At 57.1% G+C, this 17009-nt stretch overlaps 1 protein-coding gene across 1 annotated transcript in view; it reads right to left on the reverse strand.

Moving 5' to 3' along the window:
- Positions 1-1916: 1916 nt before the first annotated feature.
- The window catches only part of SIL1 (SIL1 nucleotide exchange factor), a 95864-nt gene continuing 80771 nt past the window's right edge, over positions 1917-17009 (reverse strand). Inside the window, exons 8-10 of the mRNA XM_062001940.1 lie at positions 4156-4252; positions 3121-3285; positions 1917-2468 (exon numbers count right to left, since the gene is read on the reverse strand). Of these exons, the coding sequence (XP_061857924.1) occupies positions 2118-2468; positions 3121-3285; positions 4156-4252 (613 nt within the window). The 3' untranslated portion in view covers positions 1917-2117. The remainder of the gene's footprint in view (positions 2469-3120; positions 3286-4155; positions 4253-17009) is intronic.

Raw genomic sequence — 17009 nt, forward strand, 5'->3', positions numbered from 1 at the left:
CTGTCGTTGGTGCTGCAAAGGGAGCTGAGTGGGGAACCAGCCCCTCCCCACACTCACATGCAAACGGCCTTTGTGCTCTTTGTGCCTCCGGCCCCTGGAGGCACCAGCAAATAGTTTTTCTCGGGCTGCAGTTTGGACTGTGCATCATGTGTGAGAGGTAATTTCACTCTTACTGAAATCTCACTTGTTTCTGTCAGTTCCACACTTGCCAGCACAGGGCTGGGGAATGGTGCAGCCAGAAGCACTCCATCGGTTTAGGTGTTAAAGCCCTTGAAGCTGCTGCAGTCCCAGCCCAGCACTAACCCCTGGCCCTCAGCACCTCAGCCCTACAGCTGTGGGATCCCTCCAGGGCTGGGCACTCCCCCAGCTCCCTGGGCAGCCTGGCACAGGGGCTGACAACCCTCTCAGGGAAGTTTTTCTGGCCAGCTGTGTGGAGGTTATTGCTGTCATGTTGCTAAAACTGCTGATCAGAATGAAGCTAAGTTGTTCTTGGGATATTTTTTGCCAAGTTTATGATGTTTTCAACCATTTTAGCCTCAAGGACAGATAATAAACAGCTGGATGACGTGCTAGACTCCATCAGCCTGGGACGTGACCAGGCACCTGCATGGGGGATAAGGCAGTGCACCCCCTCCACACATATCCTGGGGTTGCTGAGATAGGGACTGCTCTGTACACAGTCACTGGCTGATGGGTTGTGCAGGGGAGGCCACCCAGGTGAGGCATTTGGGGTTGACTGGACTCACTGCCCTGTTTGGGAGAAGCCACCCCCCCTCTGCATGGGGCAGGGGGATGATTTCCCCTCCTGTTCAATCCGATTTGGGGGTTTGCACCTCAGCATGTGCAGTCCCTCAGGGCACAATCAGCTCCCAGGTGCTGCAGCCCCGGGGGCTCTGAGCTCAGGAGGTCGGGACAGAACAGCCCCGGCCCCAAGGTCTCTAACCAAAGCCTCCCGGGCAGCCAGGGCAGAGCGGAGCTGCAGAGGCCAATTGAGAGGAACGGCAGCAATTAGCACTCTGTGTAGGGAAGCGCCGGGGAAGGGCTGGTGCTGGGGGAGGCTCTGCCCGGTAACCGCGGCTGCCGGGGGCAAAGGACCCACAGGAGGAGCCGCGGGGCTGCTGCTGCCTGGTCCCTGCCTGAGACAGCCCAAAGTTGGGGCTGAACAGGAAGGTTTGGGGCCTGACACTGCTGGGACACGCGGGAAGATGAACTCACCTTCTCCTTTGCAGCCACATTAAACCCCCAGGAGCTGGTCTGATTCCACATGCCAAGTGCTTTTAACTCAATTTGGTGGTGAATCGAGCCCAGCACCTCCAGCTGCTGCTTCTAATAGTGGGGTGGGTTCAAAAGGATCCGAGGCAGCTGAAGCTGGTGTGTGGGATTAGAGGGGAGGGTGAGGGGATGAAACCCCCAACACGTGGCTGGGAAACACTTCAGAAAACAAGGAGAATCCTTTTTAATCCCAGCAGAGCAGCCTGGCTCATCCCCCACCCCACACATCACTAATTAGCCCCGATACTCAACAGTGACGACTGGCAGCTGCAAACAGCAGCCAGAAGCACTCGTGCAGCAGGAAGGGCTGGAAAGGGCCTGGCTGAGGTGCCTGCCCGGGTCAGCAGCAGGATGCTGAAGGCCCAGACGGGCTTTTTTACTTCATCTCTTGTCCTGCCCTGGTGCTGCAGCCCCCGGGGGCCATAACGCCATTGGCAGGAGCAGCAGTGATTGAAACAGCTCCTGTTGCCAGAAAGCAGCTCTGAGAAGGAACACGGGAGTTGGAAATAATCGCCTCCTGGCTGGGCTGTCCTCTGTTTCTCCTCCCCTCCCTGTGCCCAGGGCCACAGGCCTGTCCCCAGGCCCAGGCAGGAGCTGGCTGCTGTGTCCCAGCCTCCCCGGCTCTCACAGGGACGCGTGAGACGTGGAGCTGAGCTCTTTATTCAAGAGGCACCTCAGGCGGGGGCAGGTGAGGGGCCGCAGACAACCGTGAGGTGCAGCTACAGAGAAGCGGCCCCTGGTCCCTCCCCACAGCCCCGAGGACGCTCGCAGCGCTCCCTCGCTGGTTACAGGGCTGTTGCCGGAGCCGTGTGTGGGATCCGCGCCGCTCCCTCAGTCTGTTGGGCTCAGCTCAGCTCCCGGAGGAGGCTGTCGACGGAGCCCAGCATCTCGTGGAAGTAGCCGCGGCGGTCTCCGTGCCGGCGCTCGGCCGCCGCCAGCGCCCGGTACTCGCGGCGCAGCAGGCGCAAGGCCGCGGTGAGGGCCGCGTCGTCGCGGAAGCGCTGCCGGCACAGCCCCAGCAGCGCGCCCAGCGCTCGCAGCACCTTCTCCCGCGTGTCGTGCTCGGCCGCCGGCAGCATGTGCGACACCACGGCGCACCAGTCCTGCTCCAGCAGCGCCGGCGCCAGCCGCACACGCCCGTACTGCCGCAGCTTCTCCTCCAGCTGGTCCCCGTCCTGCGCCGCCTCCAGCAGCGCCTGCGGGCACGGACACGGGTCAGCACCCGCCCCCCGACAGCTGCTGCCCGGGGGAAGGATGTGCAAGGCCAGCAGAAGCCGTGCGAGGGCTCTGGGCGGCTGGGAAGGCTGCAAACACCACTGCTGGGCTTTGTACTGCTCTCATAGTTACTGCGTGCTGGGGGCTGGAAGGGCCCTGCAGAGCTGCTGCAGCCCCAGCCCCTGCTCAAGCAGGTTCCCTTCGCTCAGGGGCACAGGAACGTGTCCAGGTGGGGCTGGAAACCTCCTGAGAAGGAGCCTCCACACCCTCCCTGGGCAGCCTGGGCCAGGGCTCCCTCACCTCACAGCAAAGGACTTTCTCCTCATGTTCAAATGGAACTTGCTGTGTTCCAGCTGATGTCCATCACCCCTTGTCCTGGCCACTGCAGAACAGACACTGGCCCCATCCTCTCCACACCCCTCGCTTGGGATTGATCAGCACTAACAGGGCTCCCTCCAGCTGAACAGCCCCAGGTTCTGCAGCCTTTCATCCTCACACACGTGTTCCATCCCCTCAGCATCTTGGTGTCCCTGCACTGGCCTCTCTCCAGCAGCTCCCTGTCCCTCCTGAGCTGGGGAGCCTGGAATTCTCACAACAGCCCCTCAGCCCAGCGAGGGGGTCCCAGCCCCTCACCTTCTCCATGATGAGGTCGTAGAGCAGAGTCACCACACGCACATGCAGAGTCTCCATCCCCTTCTGCCTGAAGAGGCTCCTGAGGACCTGGAGGCCGCCCAGCTTGAGGAAGTGCTGCTGGGCGTAGGGGAAGTGTCTCAGCATGGAGGACAGCGCGAAGAGAGCCTGTCAGGGACAGAGGTCTGTCAGGGGTGGGATGGGATGGGGTGAGATGGGGTAAGACACGGTGGGATGTTTGTCTGGGTGGCTGCAGCGAGCAGAGCTGCTCCTGTGTGCCGAGGTGCCTGCAGCCCTGCTCTCCAGGACAGATCTGAGCTGACAGCCGTGTCTTCCCCAGTCCTGTCTTTCTATTTCCCATCTTCCCCGTTGCTGCTGGTGAACTGGGGGATGTTTCCATCTCCTTTTTGAACCAGGGAGGGGAAGGGAAGGAACGTGCCTCTGGCCTCTGCTGTGAGCACCAGGTTGGGAAACCCAACGGGGTGAGTGGGAATGGGCTCGGGCACCAATCTTCCTTAGGATCCTGGCCTGGGGAGAGATGGAAGACCCTGCACAGCATGGGAACTGGAAACTGAAAGCCCTTGTCCTCCTGGAAAAGGAGGCTGGACCCTCAGAGCTCTCATAAGGCTGTGTATGACTGTGGGTAACACTGAGCTCGTCCCTCTGTGTGACTGTGGGTAACACTGAGCTCGTCCCTCTGTCCAGAGGCTCCCAGTGGGATGTGTTCAGGCTCAGTGGAGTCACCCCATACCCTCCACCCACAGGTTAAAGTGATGCTGGGGAGGGTCTCTGCATGCTCACCCACTCCCCACCCCAGAACAAGCTCTGGAGCACAGGCACAAACTGCTGTGCAAGGAGCATCCCATGGGGCAGCTCTGAGGCCTCCTTGCAGCCATGGCCCAGGGCAAAGGGTTTCCCCAGCCTCTCCCACACCCCTCCCTCCCTGAAGGACTCTCACCAGTGGTGTCCTAAGGAGTGTGCCTGGAGCTCAGCCCAAAACCAGCTTCCCCCAAGGTGCAGCCCCTCACACACACTCACCTTCTTCTTGACAGCCAGAGGTTGCTCTGTAGCCAGCATCACCAGGAGCTTCTGCAGGGCTCCCCCCTCGATGGCTTCTATCTGGACTTTGGGGTTGCTGCAGGGGAAAAAGCCAAAGGCAGGTGACCGTGGGAGCAGGGCCCAGGGGCTGAGGGGATGCTGGATGCCCAGGGCAGCCACTGCAGCAGCACCCTGAGGCCAGGGCAGCCTGACCCCCAGCTCCCACCCACTGGAGGGTGAGGGGGCAGGAATGATGCCCCACAGAGCCCCTCAAATGCCCACCTCACCCACACAGCAGGGCTGGGGCAGGCTGTCCCCATCACCCCTCTGCCTTCCCAAGCCCTGCCCTGTGCCCTGGCAAGGAGCCCTCCTGGCAGCTATTAACCCTCTCTCATCTGTTCCCTACCAGCCCTTTCTTTTGGCTCCCACCTTGTCAGCCTGTTGATGTGTTTGCTCCTGCTCTGCAGCACTGTCAGGAAGGTCAGGCTGTCCCCAGTGCCCCTCACTCACACATCCCACCTGGGCTCACCACCCACACACCCGCAGTGGCTGAAGTGCTCCTGCCCGCACAAAGCAAGCTGTTGCAGGCCTGGCTGTGAGGAGCTGCCCAGGGACTGCCACTGCCCCAGGCACCACGGGCTGGCACACACTCTGCAAACCCCCTCCTGGCACGTTTCTGTAGGGGCCAGAGGTCAGGGGCTGCAGGCCTCCTCTTTGGCAGGGCTCTGGCAGTCAGGGCACAGGGCAGCAGCTGCCTGCAACCCTGGCCCCAGGCCTGGTGTGCTCCCAGGAGGAGCTCCAGCCCCTCAGCCTTTGCTCTGCTTTGGAGCAGCAATTGCACTGCAGTCAGACAAAGGTCAAACCTCCCTGCTACAGCAGAACACCCACAGCAATCGCTGCTACCACAACGCTGCTGGAGCAGCCAGTGCCAAGCATCATCCAAGAAATGAGAGAGACACAGGCAGACAGGGTCAGAAAAAAACAAATCCAGAAGACAAATGGACTTGGGCAGGGAGCAGCTTTGAATTAAACCCCTGGCTCCCAGAAATGTAGCGAGGCACTAAGCTCATCTCTGTCAGCAATCTCCTGCCCTGCCTTCTCCATCCAGGCTTTGCCTCTCACCCCTCTGGCAGCCAGCCAGGCTCAGAGGCAGCACATCAGGGGTGCAGGTTCCTGACTGCAACTGCCAGCTGACCTTAAGGCAGGAAAAGGGGAGGTGTTGAAAGCCACCTTTGATTTCTCCTTCCTCACCTGCTTGCTGCAGCAGGCACTTGGGCAGAGCCACGGTGCAGACACCGTGCTGAGGAGGGGAGACATCTGTAAGCTGCCTGTGCAGGGCAGGAAGGACAAAGAATGAACCCAGGACCTTCAGGAGCCTCCTGCAGAAAAGAACCCTGCTCCGGGAGCAGCCCCAGCATCCTGTGAGCAAACCAGCCTGTGGTAGTGCCTGGCTCCAGGTGGGACCTGAGGCACTTACCAGGGTGTGTTCATCCTCATCCTCACCATGTCAGCAGCCACAGCAGAGTCTCCTGCAGCAACAGGGTGGCATGGGGAGATGACCCACATGGCCAACCCCCTCTTCCTGCAGAGCAGATGGCCTAACCTGGGCTCTGATCTGGGAGAGTCAGGAGCCAACATAGCAAAAAGCATCAGCCCCAAAACCTTCAGCTGCCCTCAGCAGATCCCTCTCTGCATGTCCCTGATAGGAGGCTGGAGTGAGCTGGGGGTCAGTCTCTGCTCCCCAGTGAATGGCAGGACAAGAGGAAATGGGCTCCAGTTGCCTCAGGGGAGGTTGAGGTTGGAGCTGAGGCAGAACTGTTTCCCTGAGAGGGGTGTCAGCCCCTGTGCCAGGCTGCCCAGGGAGCCGGGGGAGTGCCCAGCCCTGGAGGGATCCCAAAGCCGTGGGGCTGAGGTGCTGAGGGCCGTGGGGTAGTGCTGGGCTGGGCAGGGTGAGGGCAGGGCTGGGACTGCAGCAGCTTCAAATCCAAATGACTCTGTGATTCTCTTCAGCTTCCAGCTTTCCCAGGGGCAGTCCCAGGGCAGAGGCTTTGCCTGGCACATCTCCAGCCCCTGCCCTGTCCCTGGCACGATCCACAGTGTGAAACCACAGCAGAGCCCAGGGAGGAGCTGGCAACTCTGGGAAAATACACCTTCTGATCAAAAATAACCGACTGAAGGCCACATGCAGGTCAGTGTGGGCCAGGGAGGCCAGAGCTAAGTGCAGAACAAGATTGCAGGTGAAAGGAGAATGTCCTGCTCCAGAGAGCTCTCAGTGCCATCTCAGGAAGGCTCCCAGTTTGGGATATTCCAGGTCCTTTGTCACATCTATCTAAAATAAATAATAAAGCCTCTACAGCAAGGGACACAACTGACAAATTGGTGTGCTGGAGAATGCTTGGCTGCTCACCTGGAGGATTAGAGCTAATGGAAACCTCTGAACCATGGAGGTTCTGCCAGGGGGCAGCTCCTGAGGTCAGGAAGCTTTCCTGGCTGGCAGAGTGCTGCTCACTCCTCCGTGGCTCTGCTCTGGATGGGCAGCCCTTCATGCTAACAGGAGAAAAAAGCTCAAGTGAGTGTTTAGAAAACTCAGCAGAGATCTGTACAAATGCCACTGCCAAGTGCAGGGAAAAGCAGCCTGAACCAAATCACTCCGAGGAGCCGGGCTGTGGGGTGCTGAGTGGGGAAGGGCAGGGGTGCCAGCCTGCTGAGGGGGCAGGGGAGGGCACCAGCAGCACAGGGACACTCTGAGGCTGGCCCAGCAGTGGCACACAGCCTGCAGGGACACCCCACCATGCCACAGCCACGGCAGAGGTCTGGGTGTGCTCAGTGGGAAGAGTCAGCAGCCTCCAGCAATGGGGACTGCACATGGGCATGGTGCTGGGGTTCAAGCAGCCCCCCAAGAGACCCTCCCTGTGCCAAACAGCCTCAGTTTGCCCTGGGAGGACCCACCTGAGTGTGGGGTCACACCATGACCTCTCTAGCTGTGGCTGGAGAAGGGTGACCATGTCCTTTGGGGAAGAGAGGGAAAAGCCAAAAGCAGCCCCACACTGGAGGCTGCTGCAGGCAGCAGCAAACACACCCTTCTCTGCCAGTTGATGTTTCACTGTGTTGGAGCTACAATTTCCCACCAGGGACTAGAAATTATTGCAGTCAAGCCTTGTTTGCCAGAGCACCACAAGCCTCAACAGCACACAAAGACTGGAGAAAAGCTAATAAAAGCAGAGGCTGACAGGCTGTGATCAGGGCTATCGGAGTGAGACGCAACCAGCACTGCTGCAGCTCCCCAGTGCCGTGGCAGATCCTCCTGGGCTGGCTGCTGAAGGCAGAGAGCACAGCATCCCAGAGTGGTGGGGACTGGAAGGGCCCTGCAGAGCTGCCCCAGCCCCTGCTCAAGCAGGTTCCCCTCACTCAGGGGGCACAGGAACGTGTCCAGGTGTGGTTGGAAACCTCCCGAGGAGCCTCCTCACCCTCCCTGGGCAGCCTGGGCCAGGGCTCCCTCACCTCAGCTCCAAAGGAGCTTCTCCTTGTGCTTAAGGGGAAGTTGTTGTGTTCCAGCTGATGCCCATTATCCTTTGTACTGGGCACTGCAGAACAAAGACTCACCTCATCCTCTCCACACCTGCCCTTCAGGGATTGGATCAGCATTGCTGAGGTGCCCCCGAGCTCACGCTTCTCTTCTCCAGGCTGAACAGCCCCAGGTCCTGCAGCCTTTCCTCCTCACACACATGTTCCATCCCCTCAGCATCTTGGTGTCCCTGCACTGGCCTCTCTCCAGCACTTCCCTGTCTCTCCTGAGCTGGGGAGCCCAGGACTGGCCACAGGACTCCAGATGAGGCCTCAGCAGGGCAGAGTTAGAGCAGAACCTCCCTGGCCTTGCTGCCCACACTCTCTTCATGTCCCCAGGATGCCATTGGCCTCTTGCCCATGAGGGCACATTGCTCTCGTCTATGTGCTGCCCACCAGCACTCCCAGGTCCCTCTCCCAAAGCTGCTCTCCAGGGACAGATGGGACCCAGCATGTCTGCACCCTTCTTCCTTTTATTCTTCTTCCACTCAAGCTCCTTGTGGAAGCAGCAAGACCTTGGGACAGGGATGACTGTGCCAGGGGACCCACCAGCTGCACGATGGAAGCTTCCTGGTCTCACAGGCACCTCCGGAGCAGAACGGGCACAGGGGACACAGCTGCTGCTCCTGAGAGTCCCACATGGGCTCCTCTGCCACTCTCACTGGCAAGCTCATCACATGGAAGCTGCAGAAGGGATTTGGTAGGAGTGCTGTCCATTGAGAGGCACCCAAGCCCTGCTCCTCCCCGCATGACCCCAAGTACACAGGCACAAATTTAGACTTCTCAAAGCCTTTCCAGACTGCACATGTGAGGGGGTGTGGGAAGACTGAAAAGCAGCAACACAGCCCTGAGGCAACAGCAGCTCTGGAGTGAGGTGGGAACTGGCAACACAGCAGCAAAATTAGATGGAAATTAAAAAGAAAAGGCAAGGCAAGTGGTGCAGAGGGACCCGGGGACTCGGCAGCGTGGAGCAGGGAAGGGCCTTCATCTCTGCTACTACAGCAAGGACACACACAGGATATTTCTATCTGGGCCTGCTTGTTGTACAAACTGCATAGGGGAAAAAAAAACCCAAAAGCCAGTGGTCACCTCCTTCCTCTGAGCATCCTGCAGAAGCCAGGCAGAGCGAGGCCAACACAACGTGCAACGAGCGAGCGCAGCAGCGGGGTGCTGCTGCCCAACGGGGCCACACACCCGCTGTCCTGGCCACACCAGCACCCTCCCCAGGGCCCTGGGAGGGAAGTCTGGGGAGCTGGTGCTGTGATGAAAGGCTGGTGTGGAAGGGAAAAGGCATGATAATCACCGGGCTAGACAGGACTTAATGGGTCTCTCCTCCCGTCAGCACCAGGCGTCTGCGGCGCCGCCTGGGAAATCAAAGCTGGGATCAAAGTCTGTAAGTCTGGGAAACAGCCTAAAAAATTTAGTAGAGTCTATTTAGCTTGTGCTATAACCTGAGCATCAGAAACAGGCAGCGAGGCAGCACGGCTTACCTTGCCTTCCCCCTCCCTCCATCCCCCTCCCCGGCTTTCGCTCCGAACCTGGGAGCCGAGACGAGGAGAGTGCACCAAGGCTTTTGTCTGAGATCCCGCAGTGGCTCAGGGCTGAAACGTGCCCAGGATGGCACTGCAGCCCCAGCCCCTGCCCCTGCCCGGCTTCCTGGGCCTCTCAAACCCTCACAACACCTGGCTGAGGATTTGCAAGGCAATGGAAAAGGTCATTTCTGTGAGTCCCGGAAAGCCAAAGCAATCGAAGCAGGGTCACACATGAAAAGGCCAACTACTCCTTCAGAGCCCTCTGTGTTTGGAGGGTTTCTGACAGCTCTTGTAAGTATATTCACATTAAAATGACCTGACAAATAATAGATAGATAAAACTGATCATTAGGATGTCAGTGCTTCAAGGTTTGACTGGAACTGAGCCCTCCCAGCCTGAACTGCAGCTGTAAATCTGAGGCTGTGAATGAGGGCAGCAAACACAGGCAGGAGGAGCAGCAGCTCATTAATACTGGCACAACTGAATTTGGGGTTGCAGGCTGAAGTTACATTAAAAACCCCAAAGGCTTAAATCAGTCCAGGAGAGAGGTGAGACGTGGGGAGAAGATGCTTTCCTGCTGCGGTGAAAGCAGAGGCCGTGGCCTGAGCTCATCCCCGTCGGGGAGGGATGTGGGCTCTGAATCCACCACTTCCCAGGATCCCGGCGGTTCTGAAGAGGAGCATCACTGGGAGAACCCAACAGCACCAATCCTGCAGCCCCCTCGTGCCCTGAAACCACCACCCTGGCTCTGCTGGGGGAGGCCAGCGGTGGATGCTGAAGGGCAGGGTGAGTGAGTCTCTCACAAAAGCACGTTTGAGATAGAGGCTTTCCAATGTTGCATTTCCATGCTAATAAAAAGGACGTTTTGGCACATGAGAGGCACAGGGTGAGAATGAAATAACCCAACAAAGCTGCCTGAGACTGTCTGGAGTCAGAAGGAGGGACGAAGCACAGACGCTCCCCGAGCCCCCGGCCGAGGCCCGCAGGCAGCAGAACTGGCCTAGAAAACCTCTTCTCTGAGCATCATCCCAAAGCTGAGTTTATCACAGACAAAGGCCTTCAGAGCTATGACTTAAGGAGATTAAAAACCACCCAGCCAAATGGAACCCTGAGTATTTGTGCCGATGAAAACAGAGCAGAGGAGGAAGCGGGGGAGAGGGGGGAAAGGCTGACAAAAGGAGAACCAGGTGTCAGTAGGCAACACAATACAACAATCTGGGCTGAGAGATGAGAGGCATGAAAGAGATGTTAGATGTTCAAAAGCACAGAATACAGGAGAGGCATTAGATACAAAAAAAAACCCCAGAGAAGATGAGGATCTGCACTTCAATGCAATGCTGCCTGCTCACTTTCCCCCGAGCCAGGCGCTGGTGGCCGTAGCGGGGGAGCAGAGCGTCCCCGCCACAGCAACGCTGCCCAACGTGACAGAATGGATGGCAGAGATGCCAGGCTGGGTTCTAATGAGCTATTAGGTTATTGGGTATTTGTTGCTAAGAGAGAGGAATGGGAGTGCAGGGAAGAAGCTGGAGCAGAGGATGTGATGGGTGAAGGGGATGCTTTAGAGCGAGGGGAGCGTGAGTCACCTCCGAGATGCAGCAGCAGCGTGGAACACTGCCTGGGAAAAGCTGGGGGAACCTTGCCTTACCATGGACTATCTGCATCCCAGCCTTGAGATGAATGGGCTGCAGATGAGCCCTGCCACGAGCCTGCTCAAAGCACAAGGGCTGTGACACCCCGTTGAGGACAAGCCCCCTGGGGACACAGCACCGTGGGGGTCTAACTGGGGCTGGACGTTCAGTGGGAATTACCCAACGTGAGTTTCTGGCCCTTTGCAGTCCCAACAATTCTGAGCTGAGCTGTTGTCACAGCCTGGCCAGGGTGGAGAGCTGTGGGGAGCCCGGTGGAGAGGACCCTGCTGGCAGAAGCCCAGGGGGGCCGAGGCTAAGGCAGCTCATACTCTGGAACAGGGGAAAAAGACAAATGAGATGAGCTGCAGTGCCACAATGTAGCAGAACAGATGGATAATTAGATTTACATGGAAAGTAAGTAATTAAATAAAAATCCAGAGTGGCAAAGCTGCAGCAGCCAGCCCCTGGGGTGCAGAAACCCAGCCTGAGGCACCCAAAGCTGCCCAAGGCAGGGCTGTGAACAGAGGACAGCTCTGAACAGGGGACTGAGTGAAGCTGGAGCAAAAGCCCTCTTCTTCCTCAGCTCTTTGTGGAGCAGAGTAAAGGAGCCAATAGCAGCTCTGGACAAGGAGAATTTAGGTGCCACAGCAAAATCAGCAGCAGCAGATTGTTCTGCTGAAGGCACACAACCAACCATCTGACAGGCTGCGTTTGCTATCTGCAGGCAAAAAGGTACCAGGGACATGGGTTGGAGATGACACACGGCAACAGAACGAGCCCAGGCAGGAATCCCACTGCCCTGGCAGGCCTGAGGCTCCTGAGGACACCCTCCACTCCTCTCCTGACCTTTGGCTTTACCAGATCTGAGCTTTATTTTCGTGTAGCCCCCAGCCAAGTGACTGTCAGTGCTGCTGGAGTGACTCCCTGCTCTGCTTTGGAGGTGGGTGTTGCACCTGAAGCTCCCACCAATGCCTGTGCAAGTGGAGGGCTGCAGCTCTCAAAAGCCCCAGAGGCCAACTTGGCTTCCATCAGTTTAACCAAAGACCCAAAAACCAATTTATGGATAAAAGCAAAGGGATTTGGATTCTTGGGGCTATTGCCATCACCAGTGGCAGAGCCAGCAGAGGAAAGGGGATGAAGCAGCACCATGGAGGTGAGCCCACCATTCCCTGATGGTGATGGGATGGTGATGAGCACTCCACGCTGGAGGGTTTGCCAACCACCACCACTGAAGGGCTGGGCTGGTGTCGTGCCCCATCTGCAGCCATGAAGGGAACACACAGCCCTCTGCTCAATGACTGATCCCTCCAGGTAGCTATGAGCAAGTGCTCCAGGGTGCATAGAGAAGGACATCACAGGAACTCCCTCCAGTGCTCAGTCCCCAAAACCATGCTTTATTTTGAGGTGTAAACCAACCTCAGGGCATGTGCCACGCTTACAAAGCCCTCCCTGTGCATTTCTGAGAGCTTTACCGTGGGGCTCACACGGATATCTGTGCCTAAGGATGGGTCTGTTCCATCAGAGGCTGCACTGATAAAATGGGAGCTCTCCTCCACCAGCTCAGCTCATTCCCTTCCATGCCATTTCAGCCACAGCTCATATAAATTGAGTTGCTTTCTGCTAAAAAATATCACAGCCCAGCAAGGAACAAGAACAATGGTGCAGGATTGATGTCCTCGAGCTTAGCCAGTGCTTTTCATCACCAAGGCTTCAAAGCAGCCCCTGCTTTACAGATGGGGAAAAGTGCCAAGGTGCAAGCTGCGTGCTGGGCTCCTGCTCCCCTGCTCCTCCTCTTCTTCACACTCTTTGCTTCAAAACCCAAGTGGCCTAGGATGGTGGCAAGCAGAGGAGCAGCCAAGGTCTTTGCTGCTGCTGAGGAGCCCTGAACAGTAACCCAGGTCTCGTACCTGAGCGTGCAAAGTTACTCAAACATTCCACCAAAGCCTATCTGTGTGCCCCAGGTAACACAAACACGCTGCAAAGAGCTGCCTGAGAGCACCAGAAGAAGCAAGCCTCAGTGCTAACTGCTGGGCTCCTAGCACTTGGCTTCATCCTCCAGCCTCAGGCACCCCAGCAATAACCTGCAGAGCCCCGTGAGAGATGGCCCCAGGCTGAGCCCCTCCATTGTTATGCCCTTTATCTGGTTGCTTGCTCACTGGAGCTGATTTTTCTTTAAGACAAGTGCTAATAATCTCTAAGAAGCAGCAAGGCTTTGGCTGGCTGTGTCCCTGCTGGGAATGCCAGTGGAGCACAGGCTCTGTGCAGCTCTGCCACGAGACACCACGCGAAGTGTGAGAACAGGCACTTCGCTCCCCTCCCTCCCAGCAGCATCTCTGCCATGCTCTGTCCTATTTTAACCCTGCCATCTGCTTCGCAGTTCCTCCCTTCCTTCAGTGCCTTCCTTTGGTTCCAGCAGCTCTCTCCACCCTCACCCCATCCTGCTTTGCTCGAGGCCATGGCCTGGGCACCACAGGGCAGGCTTTGCTCCCAACCAACCCATCCACTCAGCTGCAGCCACCCCACGCCTCTGCTGCATCACGGGGACAATCACACCCACTGCCATGGCATGTTTGGAACTCTGCCTGTTCCCAGTCCTGCTCTTTAACAGTGCTATTAGAATCACTTCAGACTGGAAAAGTAGATGTGTTTCACTGAGTCATGGTTCAGAAAACGAGGCTCTGCTCCATTTACACAAACCAGCATCTGGTGAACGGGTTTGGGCCCCGAAGCCAAGCCTGGGGAACGCTTCCAGCCCGGCACAGAACTGCAAAAGCTGTGTCTGCAGAACCTGGGGAACGTTTCTGTATTCATCTGGGTTTGATAAATGGAAAGGAGGACCCATGGAACACCAGCTCCTGGAGAAATGGGACCAACTCATTCTGCATCAGGCGACTGAATCAGGCGTTGGCAGAGAAGAGAGCGATGGCAGGAGAGCTGCCACAGGACCTGGCCCCACCAGGCTGCAATGCAACCCTCAGACCATTCCAGGCAGCCCCTGGACTGCAATGCAACCCTCAGACCATTCCAGGCAGCCCCTGAGCTGCAATGCAACCCTCAGACCATTCCAGGCAGCCCTGAGCTGCAGTGCAACCCTCAGACCATTCCAGGCAGCTCTGGGCTGCAAGGCAACCCTCAGACCATTCCAGGCAGCCCCTGAGCTGCAATGCAACCCTCAGACCATTCCAGGCAGCCCTGAGCTGCAAGGCAACCCACAGACCATTCCAGCCAGCCCTGAGCTGCAATGCAACCCTCAGAACATTCCAGGCAGCCCTGAGCTGCAATGCAACCCTCAGACCATTCCAGGCAGCCCCTGGACTGCAATGCAACCCTCAGACCATTCCAGGCAGCCCCTGAGCTGCAATGCAACTCTCAGACCATTCCAGGCAGCCCCTGGACTGCAATGCAACCCTCAGACCATTCCAGGCAGCCCCTGAGCTGCAATGCAACTCTCAGACCATTCCAGGCAGCCCTGAGCTGCAATGCAACCCTCAGACCATTCCAGGCAGCCCCTGGACTGCAATGCAACCCTCAGACCATTCCAGGCAGCCCTGAGCTGCAATGCAACTCTCAGACCATTCCAGGCAGACCCTGGGCTGCAATGCAACCCTCAGACCATTCCAGGCAGCCCTGAGCTGCAAGGCAACCCACAGACCATTCCAGCCAGCCCTGAGCTGCAATGCAACCCTCAGAACATTCCAGGCAGCCCTGAGCTGCAATGCAACTCTCAGACCATTCCAGGCAGCCCCTGGACTGCAATGCAACCCTCAGACCATTCCAGGCAGCCCCTGAGCTGCAATGCAACTCTCAGACCATTCCAGGCAGCCCTGAGCTGCAATGCAACTCTCAGACCATTCCAGGCAGCCCCTGGACTGCAATGCAACCCTCAGACCATTCCAGGCAGCCCTGAGCTGCAAGGCAACCCTCAGACCATTCCAGGCAGACCCTGGGCTGCAATGCAACCCTCAGACCATTCCAGGCAGCCCTGAGCTGCAAGGCAACCCTCAGACCATTCCAGGCAGACCCTGGGCTGCAATGCAACCCTCAGACCATTCCAGGCAGCCCTGGGCTGCAATGCAACCCACAGACCATTCCAGGCAGCCCCTGGGTGACAAGGCAACCCTCTGACCATTCCAGGCAGCCCCTGGGTGGCAAGGCAACTCTTAGACCATTCCAGGCAGCCCTGGGCTGCAATGTAACCCTGACACCATTCCAGGCAGCCCCTGGGTGGGAAGCCCTCGAGGAAAACTTGGGAGCCACAGAAAGCACCAGCAATTCTTCCTGCTTTCTGATTCATCCCCACTCAGACACCCACATGCCACGGCAGAGGAGGCTGGAGCTGCTACATTTAGGATGACATTTAAAAATCAAGGTTGTGCTGCTGATGGTCATTAAAAACCCAGTAGCATTTTTCAGAAGCAAGTGGGTACTCACATGGGTGTCCCTGCCAAATATCAGCACAGCAGGAGTTTTTCTAGCAGCTCCAGTTAAAAGATAAAGGAAAATTGCACCCACCTACAATGACTGTTATTACTGTTGCTGCTTTTTAAACATCCCCCATATACTTTTATATTTTCCAAACACCAAATGAGATGGAAATGTTTCCTCAAACCCTTTTAAGTGTCAGATTCATCTCACTTAACATCAGACACCTAACATTAAGCTGGGGTGAGCTGCCTGGCCTCCCTCAGTGAGGTGGTGCAGGACGTGGTCTGCACATCCCTGGAGACCCAGCTGCTGTTTCTGTATTTCCACAGGCTGAGCCACAAAGGCACAGCCACAAGCCCAAGGCTCTGCATTTGCTCTAACAAGGGAAAACGTATCTGAGGGATCCATAACCACCAACAGGGATGATGAGGCTCTTTGGTTCCTGTCTTACAGTGGGATGATTTGCCTTTTGGGGTTCTCTTTGCCTCTTTGGAGGCCTTTTTGTCTCTTACTTGGATAACTTGTGGAGGAGGACAGAAGCTAGGTGATGTGGACCCCATCCTACAAATGCCTGAATCAAGCTGTCAAGGAGTTGAAAAGACCAAGCTAGCTAATAAAACATGGTTACAGTGCAATGAGTTCATGTGCATATGTAAGAACCAAAGCCATGGCAGGCACCACAGGTAACCTGGCTGCTCAGGAAGTGCTGGAGCAAGGAGAGGAAGCACGTTCAGAAGGGAACATTTTGCACAGAAGATACAGTGGAGTAAGAGAATTGTGCAAGGAGGGAATTTCAGCAGTGTCCTCCATCAGTGAGGGCTGGAGAGAAGAGAGACCTTGACAGAGAAAGCTGATGTGCCAATGAAGTTTTAATGATCCTCAAGGCCAAGAGGAGAAGCTCTCAACTGCTCTGGTGGGGCAGGGAGCTGCCAGACACACAGCCTGGCAATGAAATGGTTAGGAAAAGCCAAGAAGATCTTGAGGTGAACACTGTCAAGGGCACCAAAGGTAGGCAGGAGATAAGGGCTTTAATCGCCAGGGCAGGAGAAAGCTCAGGGAGCTAAGAGTGGTTGAGAAGATGAGCTGACTGGATCCAGAAACAGCCTGGATGCCAAGGGTGAGGGAGGAAGCAGGGTGCAACTGATTTAGTGCTCTGGAGCTGGGGAAAGGCAGACACTATGCAAATGCTGCTTGTGAGGATCACTCCCCACTGCTAGGCTTGCTGAAGAGAGGGCGGGAAGGTGCCACAACCAGAACTTCACACATGTGCTGCGAAGGCACAGGAGGAGGAGGAGAGATGGCTCAGAAGGAAAGGATGTCAAACCCTGGTCAACAGCAGCCTAGTCAACAAATCTGTGTCACCTGATGGAAGGGAACCTGCTTCAGCTGGATTGGATGATCTCTAGAGGTCCCTTCCAACCCCATCCATCCTGGGACTCAGTGAAATCACTTCAGAAGGTGACAGCCCCAGAGCGATGCTCCCTGCCCGGATGGGCCTTTGTAAACCCACCTGGGAGCATCTTGAGCTGAGCTGCTGCACAGGGTCTCCTTGCCAACATCCACCAGCTCAGCACACAGCACTCACACTGTTTGCACAAAGGAGGTTGCTGTGGCCTCCAGCTGAGCACACAAACCCCAGGAGATGAGAAGCCAGGGCACTGATGGCTAACTGATGAGCATGTCATCCTGCCCTGGCCAGCCCCTG

This window comes from Colius striatus, chromosome 9, assembly GCF_028858725.1.
Source record: "Colius striatus isolate bColStr4 chromosome 9, bColStr4.1.hap1, whole genome shotgun sequence".
NCBI lineage: Eukaryota > Metazoa > Chordata > Aves > Coliiformes > Coliidae > Colius > Colius striatus.